Source organism: Gorilla gorilla, chromosome 21 (assembly GCF_029281585.2).
Source record: "Gorilla gorilla gorilla isolate KB3781 chromosome 21, NHGRI_mGorGor1-v2.1_pri, whole genome shotgun sequence".
In the NCBI taxonomy this organism is placed as follows: domain Eukaryota; kingdom Metazoa; phylum Chordata; class Mammalia; order Primates; family Hominidae; genus Gorilla; species Gorilla gorilla.
The window spans coordinates 44,072,903-44,092,408 of NC_073245.2; the positions used below are offsets into that span (position 1 = coordinate 44,072,903).

Below are 19,506 nucleotides of genomic sequence, written 5' to 3' on the forward strand. Positions count from 1 at the left end.
GGGACTGGCCTGTGGGAACAGAGAGGTTCCAGCAGGAAGAGCAGAGACAGCAGTTAACATGCATCGAGCACCTGCCGGCTGCTGGCCCTGGGCAACGCATTGTGTTGATGATCACATCGGCTGCACACGGTGACTCTGCGAAGTGTTGTGTCCATTTCTCAGAGTGTGGAGCCAAGCCTCAGAGAGGTTCAGCCACTTGCTCAGGGCCACATAGTCAGTGGCAGAGCCAGGATTTGTACCCAGATGGTCTGGGCCCAGAGCCCCTGCTCTTCACCACTGCCTGCCTCCTGAGAAACCTTAGGCTTGCCCTCGGACAGAAACCTTGACAGTTCATCCCATCTCTCTCCTGCCTCCATGAACACTGGTCCTCACTGCGATCCCCGCCCTGCTTGAGCTGGGGAGTTCCGAGTCCGGTTGCAGTTGTATCACTTGGGGTGGTGAATGGGTGACTCTGAAGTCGGAGCCTGACTCACAGTCTGGGGCTTGGGGGTCCTGGGGAACCTGGCTTGGGCTCTTGGTGGGAGGTGCGCTTATAGGCAGGGCCCCTAGGGCTGTGGATTCCTGCCTGCCTGCCCGTCCGCCACCTGCCAGCTGGGCCAGGCCTGTGGTTTCCTCTGAGTGGTTTTCTTGGCCTCGCTGGCCCCCACCCAGGCTGAGCCTCGGCCACACAGCATGTTGATGAGGGATGAGTCACCACCGTGGGGGGAGGGAAGGAAATGAAGTCCAGCCACAGCAGAGATCCAGGGCCTGGATCCAGCTGGGGAAACCGAGGCCAAGATGGGGAAGGTCCCTCATCAGAGACAGTAACAGCTGGAACTAGAACCCAGGACTCCTGACTCCCAGTGCACGCCTCAGTTTCCCCCTCTGTAATATGAAGTTGATAACCTCGGCTCCTTTCTCCTCTGCCACTCCTAGGGCCATTGTGACAGTTGAGAGATGGGATGGGGTGTTCATGCACCATATTTTACAGGTGAAAAAAACAGGTTCAGAGAGGGAAAGTGACTTGGCCAAGGCTACACAGCAAATTAACATGTCTTGTGCAAGAAGCCCATTCAGAACCCAGCCCCACCCCTTCCCAGAAGCACACCTTAGAAAGCTCTTTATGGTTCATCAGGTGCTTCCTCTGGGCCTCCCCTCGTCCCCAGAGGCAGAGAGTATAGATTCGATAATGTGGAAGGGGGAATGTGGGTTCAGAGAGACCTTGTTCCCACTGAGGGCCACGGAGCACACTCAGGGCAAAGCTGCAGCCACGGCCCCTGTGGACAGCTGGGTCTGCCTCTCTGCAGGCTTGGGCCCCAGCCCCATTGCTTTCAGGAACGCTCCCATCCCTGGCAGCTACAAGGAAGAAAGATTTTTCACGCTAGGAGCTGCCCTGATGGAGGGTGGGAGACCATAGCTGGTTTGGGACTGCCAAGCTGGACCAGGACTGAGCAAGGGTTCCCAGGGCATCAGTTCTCTGGGTGTCAGGCTGAGCTTCCCTGCCCCTTGCATGGTTTGCTGTGCCCACCACAGGCACCAGGGCCATGGGCCCCTCCTGCTCAGTGTCCGTCTCAACGCTGATGCTGTGTTCTTCCCCTGCAAGGCACCTCTGTGCCTGGGCTTCCCCTGAACGGGGTCCTGGGCCCTTTTTGTAAGCTAAGAAGGGTTAATTAACACTGTCAATGGGAGCGCTCCTCCCAGTTGGTCCCAGCCCAGAGAGCTTTCCTCCAAGACCATTTCCTGCCTCAAGGCCTTAGCCAGGCCCACAGTGACCACCCCCCATGGGTCTGGAAGCCACTAAGGCCACATCTGGTTTGGATTACATCAGGGCTGGTGACACTGCCTTTTCCTGTCTGGGTCCAGTGGCCTTGAATTCCACTGGCCACCTTGGACCCAACAAGACAGTGGTAGGTAAAGATTCAGCCAGTGATAGGGCTGCACCGAGGGCATGGAGGAGCCAGGGCTGTCCTGAAGGATGTGCCCACCTGGACCATCTCCTACCTATGAAGCTGCCTATGCACCTGTTTCTTCCTTCATGTTAATGGGTAATATTTATTGGCCACCAGGCACTATACCAAGTGATTCCCATCAATTAACTTATTTTGTCCCCACCCTATGAGTAGGTATTTTCATTATCAACATTTCACAGATGAGGAAACTGAGGCACAAGGAGTGTATAGACAAGTCCATGGGCTCCCAGCTGATGAATAGGGGAATCAGGATGTGAGGCAGGCCATCTGACTTCCCACACAGCAACCACTTCACAACCATTTGTTGAGCCCAGCTCTGGGCCTGACCCCCAGCGAGAGCCTGGGGATGAATAAGTCATGGCCCTTGCCCTTGGGGAGCTCACAGCCTCTGGAACCCCAGTGGGAGGATGGGGATCAGGGTGAAGCTGGAAGGAATCTCATGAAACCATGAGAACAGGAAGGAGACACTAACCCCTATTCTCTTCTCTTCAGTGGGAGTCACATCCAAGTTGAGGGCACACAAGGAGCAGGGCTTTTCCAGACAGAGAGTGAGGAGGGTGTTCCAGGCAGAGGGGACTGCTGTCCAGAGACTTGCAGCTGAGTATAAGCTCATCTTGGAGCAGGCCAGTAGGGCTTTTGCATGAGATGAAGCAGGAAATAGGTCTGGAGAAGTTAGCAGGAGCCCGAATGGCAGGCTGACATGGGACAATGGGGAGCTATGGAAGGGAGGCCAGAGATCCATGCTTACAAAGGATCCCTGCAGCCAGGGAGGTCAGTGAATGGGAGAGAGAGGCTGGAGGCAGGGACACCCAGTGGAGGCTGAGCCATGTCTGCTTGAGAGGCTGTTAACTGTGGGGAGGAGATGGGGGAGATGCCTCTAGACAGATAGGCTGATGACAGAGAGATTGGGTTCCAGGTCAGACAGAACAGGGTTCGTACCTACTTATTTGCCCTCCCTGAGCCTCAGTTTCCTGTCTGTAAAATGGGGTAAGAATCGTACCTGCTTCCCAGGATAATGAGAAAGTTACATGGGATCTGTAGGTGGAGCCTGGTACAGGCTACTGAGCTTATGTTTTTTTCACAACTATTTCTCCGGCCCCGGCTATGTTCCAGACACTGCCCTAGGTGCTGGAGACAAGCAATGAATAGACAAAAATTCCTGGCCTAGTGAAGCTTCATGCCAGTGGGGGAGACACACTGAATGGCAATAATGAATTTAGAATGTGTTAGTGGTGGGGGAAATGGGGAATGTGGTGGCCAGGCAGGGCTTCTCTGAGGATATTTGAACAGAAACTGGAGGATATGAGGGAGTGAAGCCTGTGGACATTCATGGAAGATAAGGCAGAGCCAGTGTACAGGCTGCTTGGAGTGAGTGAGGGGGAAGGAAGGAGGAGCTGGGGCCAGACCACAGTGGCCCTTGCCTATTAACGAAACAGGGAGCCTTGTTGGGGAGGTCTTTGAGAATTTTTTTTTTTTTTGAGACATAGTCTTGCTCCATCGCCCAGGCTGGAGTGCAGTGGCGTGATCTCAGCTCACTGCAACTCTGCCTCCTGGGTTCAAGCGGTTCTCCTGCTTCAGCCTCCCGAGTAGCTGGGATTACAGGCGCCCGTCACCATGCCCAGCTAATTTTTTGTGTTTTTAGTAGAGACGGGGTTTCACTATGTTGGCCAGGCTGGTCTCGAACTCCTGACCTCAGGTAATCCACCAGCCTTGGCCTCCCAAAGTGCTGGGATTATAGGTGTGAGCCACCGTGCCCAGCCTTGAGATTTAATTCATGGCAAATGAATGAATGGTGACCATGACTCCATCCGTCCACTCCTAAACCTTTATGGAGGGACTACTATGTGCTAGTCATTGAGTTAGGGAAGATGACAAAACACATAAGGCAGACCCAACCCTTGGCCCCTGAAGTTTACATTCTAAGGCAGAGACACAATAAAACGTGAGTACATGCGCACATGTGTAATTCTACATTGCAGCAGATGCTATGTCAGTAACATAAATGGGATGCAGAGGGAGAATAATCTGGGGGCATCCAATTAGATAAGGAAGTGCAGGAAGGCTTCTCAGAGAAGGTGATGTGATGTAGGTGGTGGATGTAGAGAGGCAGCCAGTGGGGGCAAAGGGAACAGCTGCTGCAAAGGCCTAGAGATGGAAAAGAAACTCACGGGGAGGCAAGTGTCCTAAGGGAGTGGGAGGGTCAGCCCTCTCTTGTTTGTATGCTCAGGGCAACCTCAAAACTGGCCCTGAGGGCTGTGGTCAAGAGGAGGCAGCCCTGGCCTTTCCCGGGACACCAGGCTGGCTTCTGGCTGATAGTGGCCTGTTTTTAGCCATGAAACTGTTTCCTTCTGCCCCACCAGCTGCCTCCCTGAGTCACCACCTAGTACCAGAAGGGTGGGAACAAGAGATTAGGCACCTCTGGAGCTGTGGAGATGTGGGTTTTGCCCTGTGTGAAGGGAGAGATGGAGAGGACTACGCTGAGGGCATGAGGTCCTCCAACGGAGTTATTTTATTAATTCTAATTTCATTCCTGTTGACTGAATTGTACAGGTAGTGTGAAGGACAAGGCTTTCCACATACCAGTCCTGGGGACTGGAATCATTGCTCCCATTTTACAGATGAGGAAACTGAGACTCAGAGAGGTGAATCCACTTGCTCAAGGTCACACAGCAAGGAAGTGTAGATGCCAGGAACTGAGTCAAAAGCCTTGTCTGCGTAACAGTCCTTCCTCCCCCTAAATCCTGTCCTCCTGCCTCCACAGCAGCTAGACACTCTTCTGGGGCATAAATCAGGTTAAGGGAGACATGTCCAGTACCCAAATACCTATTTATTGTACTTAACAAACACTTATTTTATTTTATTTTATTTTTGAGACAGAGTCTCACTCTGTCACTCAGGCTGGAGTGCAGTGGCATGATCTCAACTCACAGCAACCTCTGCCTCCCAGGTTCAAGCGATCCTCCTGCCTCAGCTTCTCGAGTAGCTGAGACTACAGGCATGTGCCACCACACCCAGCTAATTTTTGTATTTTTTGTAGAGAGTTTTACCCTATTGGCCAGGCTTATCTTAAACTCATGACCTCAAGTGATCCTCCCGCCTTGACCTCCCAAAGTGCTGGGATTACAGGTGTGAGCCGCCGCACCCGGCCAACAAATACTGATATTGTAGCTGCCATGTGCCAGACCCTGTTCTAAGCACTTTGCCAATATTAACTCGTGTAATCCTCACAATAACATCATGGAGGTAGGTACTGTTAGGGTCCACATTTTACAGATGGGGGGAACCCAGAAAGGGGAAGCAACTTGCCCAAGGTCACACAGCTAGGACGTGGCGCCTGGTTCATGGTTGGATGGAAGTCTGGGTGTGGAAGGGATGTTTTGGCTGAGGCCTGGATTCCTGGATTGCATACTCTCCCAGCAGGCGGCATGCCAGGCAGGCCGATACAACCTCCCGGCTTTTTCTCATCACTGTGGCAGCCTTGCAGGGCCCTGCCCTCCAAGGGAGAGGGTCTCCTTCCCCTCAGCCAAGGCACTGTCTGGGGTGTGGGCAGGAGTGCCTAACTCTGGGCCATGGAATGCCATAAACCAGGGAAGGAAGGGGGCGGGCAGAGAGCAGGCTGGAGATAAGGCATCGGGGAGGAGGGGCTGGCTAAGGCCAGCCCTGTGGGTGGGTGAGGGTGGCCTTCCCAGGGGCCAGGAGTCCTCTCCTCTCTTGGGAGAACAAAGGCCGAGGCCCAGCAGGTGAAGCTTCCTAATGGTCTTTCAGAGCTGCCCACTTTTGTGGGAAGGGGCCGGCCACCTGGAAAGGCAGTGGGCTCCCGGTTCCTGGAACCCCATGTGATGTCGACCATTTTAATGTAGAGAGGATTCAGAAATCGGGCAGGAGATGCCCTTCCGGCTCTGATATTCGAGGAATCTGAGTTGCTATGATTAAAAACTCTGGAAGTTTCTGAAATATTCATTTCAGATTCTGATTCTGCCATTTTAGGATTTGATTCGTCTAACTCTGTAAGGGTCTCAATAACCTTTTTTGCTCTCACCTGCTAAAGAGGAGGAATGGGGACTGGGATTCCCTCCTAGAGATGGACACGCTCTCTATGAGGAGGTCCTTGGTCCAACGAGATGGCCCCATCCCTCCCCTCCAGAGCTACATTAAGGCATCAGAGGGGGTGCCATGGATGGGCTGAGAAGCGGCTCTGCTCCTGCCTTGCCATGTGACCCTGGGCATGTCACCTATCTTCTCTGGCCTTGGTCTCTCCATCTGTGCCAAGGGGCTCTATCTGGGTCGACAGAGGCATTCACTGTCCCCGCAACCCCTGTCCAGATGAGGGTGGTCAGGTGGGAGCCGGAGGTGAATTTTGGTCATGGAAAGAATGTGAAGGCAGGAGGCCCCATGGGTGGGGTCCCTGGGCTGGGCAGCTAGCCAAGGGTGCATGAGATCATGGTGTCTCCTTGCCCAGCACCTCCAGAGAAGGGACCTCCTCCAGGTCCGATCCATTCCTGGGACTCAGACCCTGAGTCAGGCTGCCCTTCCCCACAACCACTGGGCAAAGGGAGTGAAACACAGAGAGGTGGGCACTGGTCCAGGCTCATATAGTGAGTCCAAGGCATGTGCTGAGTCCAGGGTCCTGCTTGGGGGGTTGGGGCTGAGGGGGCCTGTCTTCACTTCATGACTATGTCAGAGGCCAGAGGGAGATGTGCAGAGGGGGCTCTGAGCCTGCATGTGGGCAACCCTTTCGCACATTCCCCCAGGGCAAGGGATGAGCAGGAGACTCAGCCTCCTTCTCCACAAGTCCCCACCCTAGTGCAGAGCTAAACTTCCTTGGTTCAGGGGGATGCTGGGGAGTGCAGCGGCAGAGGCCTGGGCTCCCCCAGCCCAGCCTGCTTCCCATCCTCCTAGTAGCTCAGAACCCAGGCTGGGAAGGGACTGGGGTCACCAGGGCTCCACAGGAATGTGCAACGGGAACAGCGCCCAGCAGAGGCCTCCTTCCCTGACCCAACTGAGAAAGAACTCTCACCCCTTTGAATCTGTCTGTCTCTGCCTCTGCAGGGTCTGTCTTTTTGCATCTCTCTCTTTCTCTGTCATATACACACACGCAGCCTGAGACACACTGATCCACACAGGCACACATCATGGTACAGACTCACACAAGAGCCTCCTTCCCCCTCCTCACCATGCCCTGCACACAGAGGGCCTTTCCTCTTCCCTCTGCCCGATGAAGCTGCCCATAGGAGGCTGCACAGACCCTTGCTCCTCCTCCCCATTGTTTGATGGGTTCCAGGCTGGGGTTCAGCAGGCATGGTGGGGAGGGGCCCCACAGCTGGCCAGGCGTTTTCCCAGCCCCTCTCACCCTGCAGGTCCTCCTCCACCCCAGCTCTGAGACTGTGGGAACCAGACAGTTCGGGCTGTCCAGCCGGGCTCGCTTCCTCCCAGGCCCCAGGGGACCTGTCGGGGGAGGAGGGAGCAGCAAAGGCTGGAGTCCTCAGGGCTGCCTGGGGAAGGGAGGGCCTCTGGAGGGGACAGGGCTGCCTGCCCAAGAAGGGGTCTCCAGCCCCCTGGGTGTAACCGCGTGGGACATAAGACACTCTAGACCACATACCAAAAACCAGAATGGGGGTGCCCCAGCATCCCTCCCTCCTCTCCCTATGCCCATGATCCAGATAGGAGGACTGAGGCTCTTGGGAGGAAGCCATTCGCCTCTGCTCCTCCAGTGCTGGGGTCTGTGAGGACAGCGATGTTTCAGATTCCTTCTCTGTTCCTCTAACGAGGACCAAGAATATCCCCATTTCTCCTGCTTCCTCGCGAAGGGGTAGTCAGAGAAGGTCAAAGGTCAGGGCTCAGTCACTTCTGAATGGTACCTAGGACAGTCACAGCCCATGCTGCTGGCCCCAAGAAATGCCGTCTTAAAGAGTCACCAGAGGACCTCAGGGAGCTGGGGGCTCAGGGAAGCTCCCACATTAATGTGGGAAGTCCAAACAGGGGGTAGGTGCTGCCTTTTGAACCCTAGGTGCCCTGTCTGCACAATGGGTAAAGGGTGCCTTTCTAACCCTGGCCTTCCAGGATTGCAGCAAAGCCCTCCCACCTCTGGGGGCCACCACCAGCTCTGCCCTGACCCTCTTCTCCACCCTTGTGTCCTCACTCAAGCTGCAGGTCAGAGGCTGGAGGGTACAGCCACACAGATGTGGTTTTGATTTACCCTCTGCCACCCATTTGCCATCTGGAGTTGGAGCTGGTGAGCCTGTTTCCACCACTGTAAACGGGGCCAACCTTCCAAATCACACAGGTGAGATGATACATACAAGCCCGGGACAGGATCAGTGTCACAAATTGTCAGGGTTATGATGACTGCACCTATGGGGGCTAAGTCCCAGCATCTGAGACTGGAGAATCAGTCCCTCAGGCCAGCCCAGCTTTGCCCCTGCCCAGTCTCTCCCTTGCCTGTATCCTCCTCTCCCTGCTCCCCATTCCCTACCTCCCCTTCCTCTCCCTTTCTAGGAAACTCCCTGAGAAAGTCCCCAGCAGGAGAAAACCTCATGTGAGACATTCCCACCAAGGGTCTCTGCCCCCGCTGCACAACCCCACAGCCACAGCCACCCCCACATACAAGCAGGCACCCTGGCCCTCAGCCCCCAGCCATCAGGCAAGCTGACCCTCATCATCACATGGCTTTATTGGCCCTGAGAGCCACAGAGTAAATCCCAAGAGGCCCCGCTTCCCCTCACCCCCAAGTTTGTCCGGAGGCCCCAGGGGCCTGGCTGAGCACCGCTTCAATCCTGGCTTTCTGTGTGGTTGTCCTTGGCTCACCAGGGCTGGGTCCTTCGAGAGTTCTCCAGGTCCTAGAGCCAGGCTCAGCCCGGAGGGTGAGGGACCTGCAGGGACTGCCCGAGGCAAGGCTGCCTTTACTCAAAGAAGAACATTCCTGGCGTCCGGTATAGGCAGGGGGTCAGCCCCAATGGGTAGCCGGAGCCTCCCTGGACAGGGAAGCCACCTGCAACCCAGGGTTCCTTGTGGTCAGTTGGCAGGGGCAGTGGGGCCCGGAGTGAGCCTGGAGGGGTGGGTGGTGCAGGGGAGGGGGCTGCTGAGGCCAAGAGGTGCTCAAGGCCTGGGTCAGCCCCCATGCAAAAATTCAGTGCCTGCAGCCGACACTGGTAGCTGCTCCGGATGCCTGATTCCGGGGACAAGATGGGTGTAGGGGCCTTATTAAAACTCTCAGCCTCCGAGAAGCCGGCAGGAAAGCCAAACGCTGGGCATGAGGAAGATGAGGTGGCCACGGGGAGCTCCCCTGGGCATGCAGGCTTGGGCGTGGAAATCTCTTTGGGCTCCGTGGGTGGCCGAGGCCTGCCATCAGTGGTTGCTGGGCACATACTGGCTGGCATGGCCCCCACCAGACCCCCAAAGGTTAGGCCCTTGGGGTCTGGCATCTCTGGTGGGAATGAGCACTGCCTGCCGGTCGTGGCGTTGGGGACTCCTGGGTCCTGGCTGGTCGCCCTGAGGGGTCCACGGCGTGCCTTGGCGGGGCCCCGGGTGCCCTCAGCACCTGTCCGCCGGGTGAAGCGGCGGCGGCGGCGTAGGAAGCTGCCGTGCTCAAACATGTCGTGGCAGTCAGGGTCCAGCGTCCAGTAGCTGCCCTTGCCTGGCTTGCGGTCATCGCGGGGCACCTTGACAAAGCACTCGTTGAGTGACAGGTTGTGGCGGATGCTGTTCTGCCAGCCGGGCCGGTTGTGGCGGTAGAAGGCGAATCGGCCCATGATGTAGCGGTAGATGCCACTGAGGGTGGCCCGCTGCCCCGGTGAGCTCTGGATGGCCATAGCAATAAGGGCGATGTAGCTGTAGGGAGGCTTGGTTGGCTCAGTTGTGGGGGCCCCGGGCCGAGGCTGCTGCTGCATGCTGGCCGGGCTGCCGGGCTGCCGGGCTGCCGGGACCTGCTGGGTCCTGCTGGGTCCTGCTGGGTCAGGCTCAGCGTCCAGAGCTGGCGTCCGGAATAGCCTGCCCAGGCTGGTTAAAAGGTCCACTGGCCCAGCCTCCCAGCCTGGAAAGGCAAAAAGGGGTGGGTCTGCTGAGCCATCCTCCCCTCCTCCCTCGCCCCACTCCCACAAGGCCCAAAAGAGGCGGGCAGGAGAGGCCAGTAGTGGGAAGCCGAGCAGCTGCCAGGGATGAGGAGGTGGGAAGGAAGGGACTGAGACCCTCAGCCCACGTGTGCTGGGTGGTGGTGGCTGGGGAGGGACAGGATGTGAAACTGAGTGGGACAGAGACAAAAACAAAATGAGACAGAGGCAGAAACATATGAAACAGAGACAGGGAAAAAAGAGACAGAGACAGAGAGAGGTAGAGACATCACAAGAGGGAGAGACAAAGATAAGACAGAGGCAGACACAACGGACAGAGACACCCAGAGCCTCTCAGACACTCACAGAGAGACACACAGACATACACGTACAGACACACAGAGACACACAGACATACACGTACAGACACACAGAGCCACACAGACACAGACACGCACACACACACAGACACACACACAGACATAAGCACACACACAGATATACACAGAGACAGACACACACAGACACATAGGCATACACACAGACACACACACAAGCACATACACAGACACACAGAGACATACACACACACAAACAGAGACACAGAGACACACACACACACAGACACACATGTAGTATACGGAGAAAGTGAGAATCACTGAGCAGGAAGAAACAAGGAAATCCACAAAGCCAGAGAGAAAGGAGATACAGAGAGACACAGGTGCAAACACAAGGAGTGAAAGGAATGAATAGAGAGAGAGAGAGAGGAGAGAGAGGCAGGGCCTGAGCCCAGTCCCCCTAGAGTGAGAGAAGCCCCAGGGGCTTCTCTAATCCCTACCTCTACTCCTGCTTTTCCCTCTTCTCCTCCCAGGTCTGTGGTCTACTGCCTTCTCCTGCGGTGCAGAGGCCTTGGGGCCACACCACTCCTACCCCATCCTCCTAGCTCTGGGGTGTCTGCAGGGAGGGGCACCTAGGATGGTAAGGAGAGCCCATGAAATTCAGTTCTGCTGAGCCCCTGTCGCCCCCTAGTGACTGGTGTGGGAAGGACAGCTATCTGGGGAGAGAGATTCTCCCAAGAGGCACCTGAAGACCTTGGCTGAGCCTCAGTTTCCCCATCTCTAACACGGAGCTGGTGACTCCTCAGCTGTCCAGGCCATGGTGGGGAGGCAACAGGTTCCCCTTACACAGAATGCAGCACCCTCATCAAGAGCCTAGTATGGAGTAGGGATATGAACGTGGCTGCGGATTGTCACTCTGAACTGAGGCTACCCCAGCTGCAGCCTGGGGTCGGGAGGTCCAGACAGTCAGGCCCAGAACAGTCAGGCCTTCTGGAGGAGGGGACGGCATCCTCTCTGCTCTCCCACTCCCAAGTCACTGCTCACCCATTCTGTACCAGGCCAGCTCACCTCCCCAACCCTACACTTAACTTCTTCAACCAACCCTGCTCTGGAGGGCTTCATTGCTTCTTTTGAATAGATGAGGGCTCTGAGGCTCAGAGAAGGTAAGTAAATTCCCTGATGTCCCACATCTAGTGAGTGACAAAGCTGGATATGAGCCTAGGATTCTGTAATTCCTAAATACTGCCTCTTCAGTGAGGGGCAGGGGTAGCGGAGAGTCGCTGGGTCCCCACTAGAAAACAGAATGTGAACTCCAAGAGAGTAAAGACCATGCTGTTTTGCTGTACCCCCAGAGTCACACACTGGACACTGGAACAGAAGCCTGGAACAGAGTAGGTGTTCAAGAAATGTCTGCTAAATGACTAAACAAACAGCAATTGATCGATTTCTGTCCTTTATCGAATCACAGTTTTCCCCCCGTGAAGGTGGCTTATTAATGTATCATTAAAAGAGACTTACACTATTGGCATCTGTAAGAGGATTCCTATAAATAAAATCAGAACTCAGAAAAGAATAAAAGGCCTGATATGTGGGGTGGAAAACAGCTACTTTATTCCCATGGCAGGGTAACCAACTTTCTGGTTGTAGTCCCCCTTTCCAGTTCTCAGATTCCCTACAACGTACAGCTTGCAAAGACCAGTGGGGCTTGGAGAAGGGCTGTTCTTCCACGTTGACCTCTGCCTTAGGGCTGCATTTGGAGGTCTGCCTCAGTTTCTTCAAAGACAGCATCCTACAATGCTGGTACTTCAGTGGTTAGCATCCAAAGCCCAGGGTTCGGCCAAGTTCCCTGTTTTGGGATCCTTCCCAGCCCCCAGAATAAAGAAGAGAGACTAGCTGCAGGGAGGAGGAAGGGTCTGTAAATTCAAGGCCCCTGAGAGGCTAGGCAGTTTTGTTATGGCTTGATCCCATACTAAACAACCCTGATGATCTAATTATTGGTAAAAACTTTAAGCAAACGTTTTAATGGACTCAACAGCAGGTTAAGGCTGGCTCTGAGGAAAGCGCTATTGACAAATTGGGCTGTCAGCAAGAGATGAAGTCTTGCTTCTGCTCCAGTTGCTGCCTTTCTGGGGCCTCAAGATCGAGTTCAGTTTCCTGCCGAAGCCCCACGCCCAGCTGGGGGGGGCGGTGTGGCCTACTCTTGAGTTCCGGGGCCCCGTGACAGAGGAGTGGAAGGCCGCGATCCACCTCTGCCATCCAGCAGACCTGGGTGATGTGCTGGGGGAGGCCCCAAGTCCATGGGCTTAGTGTGGGCAGGGTTGGGTGGGAGTAGGGAGCCCCCCTGTTGGGGGCTGCCTTCAGCGGGTACAAGAGGAGTAAGCGGCTCGCTTAGGATGGAGGCAGCTGCGTTGAAGGTGAGTGATGCCATCGGGGTTGCCAGGGGTTGAGGACCCTTCTGGGCGCTCGGTTGAGGCACTTAGAGTGCAGGACGAGCTCCCAGGCCGAAGCTGCACCTGCACCTGCAGGGGCGGGTGGGGCGATGAGCAGACCCTCTCCATTTCCCGCCTCGGATGTTCCCATGGGAAGTCACAGCCCTAGTTACAGCCCCATCCCTACCCCCATTTTCCAGGTAGGGTCCTACAGACCCGAGGGTGCTGGAAGTGTCAGAGGCAGAGCTGGGACTGGAGGGAGTGTGGGAAGGGCTGTCTGGAGGGGACTGGAGGGCGTGCTTCTTGGCTGGAGTGGAAGGAGTGACTCACGTCCGCCATGATGAGCTGCTCCTTGGGGTGCTCTGTGGGGCCCGGGTCCTCCTCACCAAAGCACAGACAGATCTGGTACTTTGGGTCCGGTGACCATCCTGCAGGTGGGCACACAATTATACGACACTGAGACTATAGGGACTGGGCAAGAACTAGGCAACCCACTGGTGCCCATCTTGTGCTCATTTCCCATGCCCAAGTCCTGTAAGCCCACATCCCATTATGTGCCTGTGCCCTAGGCCCACTTCCACGTTCCTATGCCTGTCCCATGTCCCACATCTGTGCCCACTTCCAGGTCTTATGTCTCTTCCTTGGCCCCTATGCCCACCCCATGCCTTTATGCCCAACCCATGCCCACTGCCACTCACCTATACCTATCTCGTGCTTGGTGCACCTCACATCCACCTTATGCCCTAAGCCAACACATGTACCGAAGCCCTATTCTTATGCTGCACACCCAATGCCTCAAGCCTTCTCCGTGCCAGCACCCCATATACGCCTGTATCCGTATATGTGCCCCCAGCCCTCCTGGTGCCTGTATTCTTTCCCATTCCTGGTGCTTTTGTGCCATATTCTTTGTGTCAATGTCCACCTCATGCCCAGCACCCTTAGGCCCATCCCCCTGGGCCTGCATTTAATGTGTCCACTCTCCTCTGTTCATGTTCCTTTGCCCACGGCGTCCTTATGCCCCCGTTCCCACGTCACTCTGTTCCACCCCCCCAGCGGTCCTACCGCCTGGAGGAAGCCGCGTGTGTTCAGCAGGTGGCAGGTGCGCCTGCGCTCCACTTTGTTGGGCTGCGCTAGGTGCAGGGTGAGCGGGCCGCGCCAGTACAGACCCTGGCACAGGCGCTTGGTGAACACGCCCTCCGGAGCCACCCAGAGCTGCACACCGCGCTCCAGGTGAGGCAGCAGGCCCTGCAACACGTGGGCGCTGGGCAGTGGGTCGGGGAAGCGAACCTGCTGCAACGTGAGGTGGCGGCCCCAGCAGGCGCTCGGCGGCCGCCCGCGGACTCAGACGACAGCGCTGGGCTGTGCGCCCGGTGGCTTCACGCACCAGCGCTGCGGAGAGAAGAGCCACACGTGCAGCCAGCAGGCTGTGGGGCGAGAGAGAGGGTGCACGGGCTGGGCGTGGGCGGCGCTAGCTCCCCTCGCCTTCTTACCCTCCCCTTCAAACTCTGCCGGACCCAGAGGTCGTCCCAGCCTCTACCTCGGAAATTTTGGGTGCTCTCTCCCTATCAGTGATGATAAGAATTCTAGTAATAATAGTAGTAAATAATAGCTTCCAGTATAAACGAACTGATAGTCGAGCTCTGCGGTTAAAAGCTGGTGCCATCTGTACAGTGAGGGCATGACCCTCCCAGCAAATCTTCTGGGATTCTAGGAGCTTCCTCCCAGCAAAGATTTTGATGCAGGTAGAAATAACCATAACAGCGACAATAACAACAACCTAGCAGCGTCTCATGAGAAACCAGCAATCCTGCTCAGTGGTTAGGGTTGTGGGCTCTGCAGCCAGGCCCTTGGATTCTAGTCTATCACTGCCACTTAGGAGCTGTGACCTGTTAGTCACTTTCCCAGGGTTACTAGCTGTGTGACCTCAGGCAAGGTTCTTAACCTCTGTGTCCTGGTTTGGGCATATGTAAAATGGGAATAATAGCAGCATCTGGGGGCTGTGGGGAGCTTGGAAGGGTGTCTGGCATAAACTAAGCCCTCAGGAAATGTTGACTGTTGTGGCTATTATTGGGAGCCTGGGCTGGGTGCTTTGGGTGGGAGACAGAGGTGGGCTGGCCCCACCCCGGGGCCGTCCCCAGTTCAGCACACTGGTCGGAGGGGAGGGGGTTTCGATTCCTTACCAGGTTGCTGAAGTCATCGGAGGGCATTGGGCACCAGGGGTTTTTGGGGTCCTATGCCTGGCACCCTGGTGAAGGAGAGGAAGCAGTCAGGCACCATCTCACCCTGACCCCAGACCCATAGATAAGGAGGAGGCCAGGGAGGAGGCAGGGCTGGGTGAGGAGACCCAGTCCTTACTGTGGTCAACCAAAGGGCCTGGAGGAGGATGGGTGGTAGTAAGGAACCCTACTGGGCCAGCCTGTGGGGCCACTCCTTGTCCTCATCCTCTGTGGCAAATCCGGAGCCATCCTGAGCATTGGGAGAAGGGGCTGTGAGGGTGGGAGAGGAGGCCTGTGACTCCTCAGGAATTCCCAGACTGTCCCCACCAGTGCAGAGAGGTCTGGGCGGACTGAAGGCCAGCTGGGGTTGACAGTGTTTCTGAGTAAAAGGGCTGGCTGTCCAATGTATTAGAAGTCAATATTATGGCACTGGGCTTTTGAGAAAAGAACTTTGAAGTTTCAGAGCTCAAACTCCCCCGCCCCCATGGAGGTAAAGAGAAAGTTGATGAAGATGTTGTAGGTATTAGGGCCAGAGATGGGTCACTGTGATAGGGAGAGAAGTGCTGGGGGTAAATGCAGAGGTGAGGGAGCTGGAGATGAAAGGTATGTGGGACAGAGCCAGATGCTGATGCGGGGGTAGGGGTGATGAGCACAGAGCAATGAGCTATCAGTGATGGCGGAAAGGTGATGGGGTGGAGATAATAGGGATGATACAGACAGAATGAGGGAGACAGAGCTGATGGGAACAGTGAGGGAGCCAGAGGTGATGGAGCTGGACCCGATGGGGTGCATGGGGGTGGAGTGATGGACCCAAGGAGGACAAAGGAATGAGTGTGGAGAAGATGGGGTGGCTGCAGACAGGGCAATGAAACTGAAGATGGTGGAGGTGAAGGGAATGGCCCGGTGGTGCTGCAGATGGAGGGAGGGCTGCAGGAGAGGTAGAAAAAGGTGGAGCAGGTGGGAGCATGGGGACAGGGCTGGAGCTGGTGCTCTGGAGGGATGAGGTAAATGATGGTGCTGGAGGTCATAGCCAGAGAGGGTGGGGCCAGTGGGTGGCTTGCTGAGAGGTGACTGAGCTGGCAAGGCTGCAGGGGCTGGAAGAACACACTCAGCAGGTCTGATCTGCAGGCAGGCTCAGCCACTTCTCAGGAGCTTCCTTCGGACTAAAGGGCATGCCTACCTCTTCAGGGGGCACCCAGGCCCTGGTAACTGCATCAAGCAAGAGACAGCCTGCTATTCCCTGGGCCCCAGGAGGAACCCCCTCAATTTAGACTATCCCAGATGAGTAACCCAGCTCATTGTATGGCCTCAGGCAAGGTCCACCTGTTTCTTGACCTCAGTTTCCTCCTTTTCTTTCTTTCTTTTTTTTTTGAGACGGAGTTTTGCTCTTGTTGCCCAGGCTGGAGTGCAATGGTGCGATCTCAGCTCACTGCAACCTCCACCTCCTGGGTTCAAGTGATTCTCCCTCCTCAGCCTCTTGAGTAGCTGGGATTACAGGCACCCGCCACCACTCCTGGCTAATTTTTTGTATTTTTAGTAGAGATGGGGTTTCACCATGTTGGCCAGGCTGGCCTCAAACTCTTGATCTCAGGTGATCCACCTGTCTCTGACTCCCAAACTGCTGGGATTATAGTTGTGAGCCACTGCACCCAGCCAGTTTCCTCCTTTTCTAGTGGGGAGATAAACTGTGTGGTCTAGGCGTCCCAAACTGACCAGCACATGAGTTGAAGCTCAATGAGTCCACCACCCACTTTATAGATGAGCAAAGAGATCCTTGTTGCCAGATAGCCATCGTCGGCCATTACCTCCAGGGGCAGGATGGTACCTGGGCCACAGCGGCAGACACGATGTGGTCTTGTAGAAGTTGGAGATGTTGGCCGGGCGCGGTGGCTCATGCCTGTAATCCCAGCACTTTGGGAGGCCAAGGTGGGTGGATCACCTGCGGTCAGGAGTTCGAGACCCCTGGCCAACATGGTGAAACCCTGTCTCTACTAAAAATATAAAATAATTAGCTGGGCTTGGTGGCAGGCGCCTGTAATCCCAGCTACTTGGGAGGCTGAGGCAGGAGAATCGCTTGAACCTGGGTGGCGGAGGTTGCAGTGAGCCGAGATCGCGCCATTGCACTCCAGCCTGGGTGACAAGAGCGAAACTCCGTCTCAAAAGAAAAAAAAAAAAAACAAAGAACTTGGAGGCGTCCAGCTGGCTGTACTCACTCTCGCAGCCCAGAAGGTGGCGCTCTTGTTGAAGGCAGAGTGGAATCGTTTCTTCCAGGTGGAGGCGCCTCTTTGCTGGTGCCCTCCAAATGCTTGCCCTTGTGCACCATCCAGGCCTGGAGGATTGGGGGATGCGGGGCTTGGGGGGCATTTGGGGAGAAATAGCTAGGGCACTGGGCTGTGCAGAGGGATGAGAATCTGCCCTGCCCCCTGCCCTCTTTCTCCCTCCTTTTCCCTTTCCTTTCCCTCCCTCCCTCACCACAACACATATTATTTGAGCTCCTACTAGGACCCCAGCTAGGGCTGGGGATTGAATGAGGAGTAAGATAGACCTGGTTCCTGCTCTCAAGCCTAATGGGAGAAGACAGCTGTAATCAGTTAAACAGAAATAACTATATTCCAAATTACGGTTTGTGATAAATAAAAGAAAAAATAAATAGAGTGATGGGATATAAAATGGCAGTGGTTTGCTATCTGCCGAGCCATGGAATGAAATCCCTACCTATTGTCATACACAAAGTGGACTCCAGATGATTTTAAAAACCACAGGTAAGAGAAAAAATGATAAAAATTAATGGACAATAATGCAGGAGAAAATCTTTTAGGGTCAGAGAACATTTCTTAAAATGTAAAAGGAGTGAGACCCTGTCTCTACTAAAAAAAAATAAAAAATAAAAACTAGCCAGGTGTGGTAGTACGTGCCTGTAGTCCTAGCTACTTGGGAGAGTGAGGCAGGAGGATCACATGAGCCCAGGAGGTCGAGGCTGCAGTAAGCCGTGATCACACCACTTCACTCCAGCCTGGTGATCAGGGCTCACTGCAACCTCGACCTCCTGGGTTCGAGTGATCCTCCCACCTCATCCAAGTAGCTGGGACTACAGGCGCACCCCACCATGTCTGGCTAATAGTAAAATATTTTTTGTAGAGATGGGGGTGTCACTATGTTGCCCAGGTGGTTGGTCTCGAACTCTTGGGCTCAAGTGATCCTCCCACCTCGGCCTCCCAAAGCACTGGGATTACAGGTGTGAGTTACCGTGCCCAGCCTGGGAGGCTACTTTAAAGAGTGTGGTCAGAAAAGGCCTCTTTCAGGAGGTAACATTTGTGCTAAAACCTGGATGGAGCCTGACGAACAGCTGGGGAAAGGTGTTCCAGTAAAAGGAACAGCAAAGGCAAAGGGCCTGCAGTGAAAAAGAGATGGATAATTCAGGCAAGGCCAGTGTGGTCAAAGAGGAGGCCATCAGGAGATGTATTGCTACATTTCTCTCGTTCAGCACTGAGGGGGATTTAACTGATGAATTGCACTCAATCATGCACTGAAGGGGATTTAACTGATGAATTGCACTCAATCATTGTCCTCAGAGACTCCAGGTCTTGTTGGAAACATGGACACCAAAACAGAAAAGCCACAGTTCCTTGTGGGTGCCAGGGGTGAGACTTTTTGAGGCTTGATTTTATTGTCTGTAAATGTCTGTAGGTGTCAATACCACCTAACCTCGCGAGGTTGGGGTGGGTATAAGATGAGCTGGTGCATGTAAAATGCTTAGATAAGTGCCTGGCACACAGTGCTAATTTATTGTGACACTTATTGTATTAAGAATAACATGAAGATGACATGGGCACAGGGCAGAGGGTGCTATCACCATGACTAGAGGAGTATTGGTTTTGTTCATGGCTGTGGTCTCCAAGCGACTAGAATGGTCCCTGGCACACAGGACACCCCCAGTATGTATTTGTTGAATGCACTGAGCTGGGCCTTGAAGGGTCAGTAGGAAGTTGAGAGATGGAGTGACATTTTTGGAAGAGGGAAGAGCTTGAGCAAAGTCCTGGAGGTGTAGAAGGGCGTGGTGCACTCAGGGGTCAGTGAGCAGCCTGGTGTTGCCCTTGCTGGGTGTGTGTGTCTGAGGGTACAGTCAACTCTCGTTATTTGAGGGAGTTTAGTTATGTTCTATAAAGTTCCCATAAACACTAAATTAGGGACTAAGGAACCATTGCTCCTAGGGGAAATACAGGGCTAGGTCCCTGCCAGCTTCTGGTCATACCATTTTCATCAACCAACCAACACATAACCTTGTTTTCTGTGTGTTTCTGTTTGAGGAACTTTATTTAATATGATGTTGATTTATTAACACTGAACTCACAACCAACAGCTCTAAACCTCATGCCTGAACGAAGCTTATCTAACTTGTATTTTCCCCAGAAGGCATATGACAGCTTTCTTGCACTCAGGAACACTAGACCACACTTCAGCTTTGTGCTTGGGGGCCATTTTAAATCACCAACAAAAAAGCACAAAAACATAAAAAATGTGGCACTAAA

At 54.7% G+C, this 19,506-nt stretch overlaps 2 protein-coding genes across 2 annotated transcripts in view; both read right to left on the minus strand.

Annotated features, from left to right (window-relative positions):
- Nucleotides 1–8,602: 8,602 nt before the first annotated feature.
- Nucleotides 8,603–9,920, minus strand: FOXS1 (forkhead box S1). The gene has a single exon (XM_004061958.5). It carries the CDS (start codon nucleotides 9,833–9,835, stop codon nucleotides 8,849–8,851), a length of 987 nt encoding a protein of 328 aa, XP_004062006.4. The 5' UTR covers nucleotides 9,836–9,920; the 3' UTR covers nucleotides 8,603–8,848.
- A 2,001-nt stretch (nucleotides 9,921–11,921) lies between these two features.
- DUSP15 (dual specificity phosphatase 15) overlaps nucleotides 11,922–19,506 on the minus strand; it is a 32,055-nt gene continuing 24,470 nt past the window's right edge. The window contains exons 7-10 of the mRNA XM_004061963.5: nucleotides 14,942–15,006; nucleotides 14,049–14,185; nucleotides 13,092–13,189; nucleotides 11,922–12,851 (exon numbers count right to left, since the gene is read on the minus strand). Coding sequence (XP_004062011.1) covers nucleotides 12,690–12,851; nucleotides 13,092–13,189; nucleotides 14,049–14,185; nucleotides 14,942–15,006 — 462 coding nt within the window. The 3' untranslated portion in view covers nucleotides 11,922–12,689. The remainder of the gene's footprint in view (nucleotides 12,852–13,091; nucleotides 13,190–14,048; nucleotides 14,186–14,941; nucleotides 15,007–19,506) is intronic.

Excerpts from the sequence above, each read along its gene's own strand:
- FOXS1 (XM_004061958.5), bottom strand. The coding sequence starts at position 9,835 with ATGCAGCAGCAGCCTCGGCCCGGGGCCCCCACAACTGAGCCAACCAAG.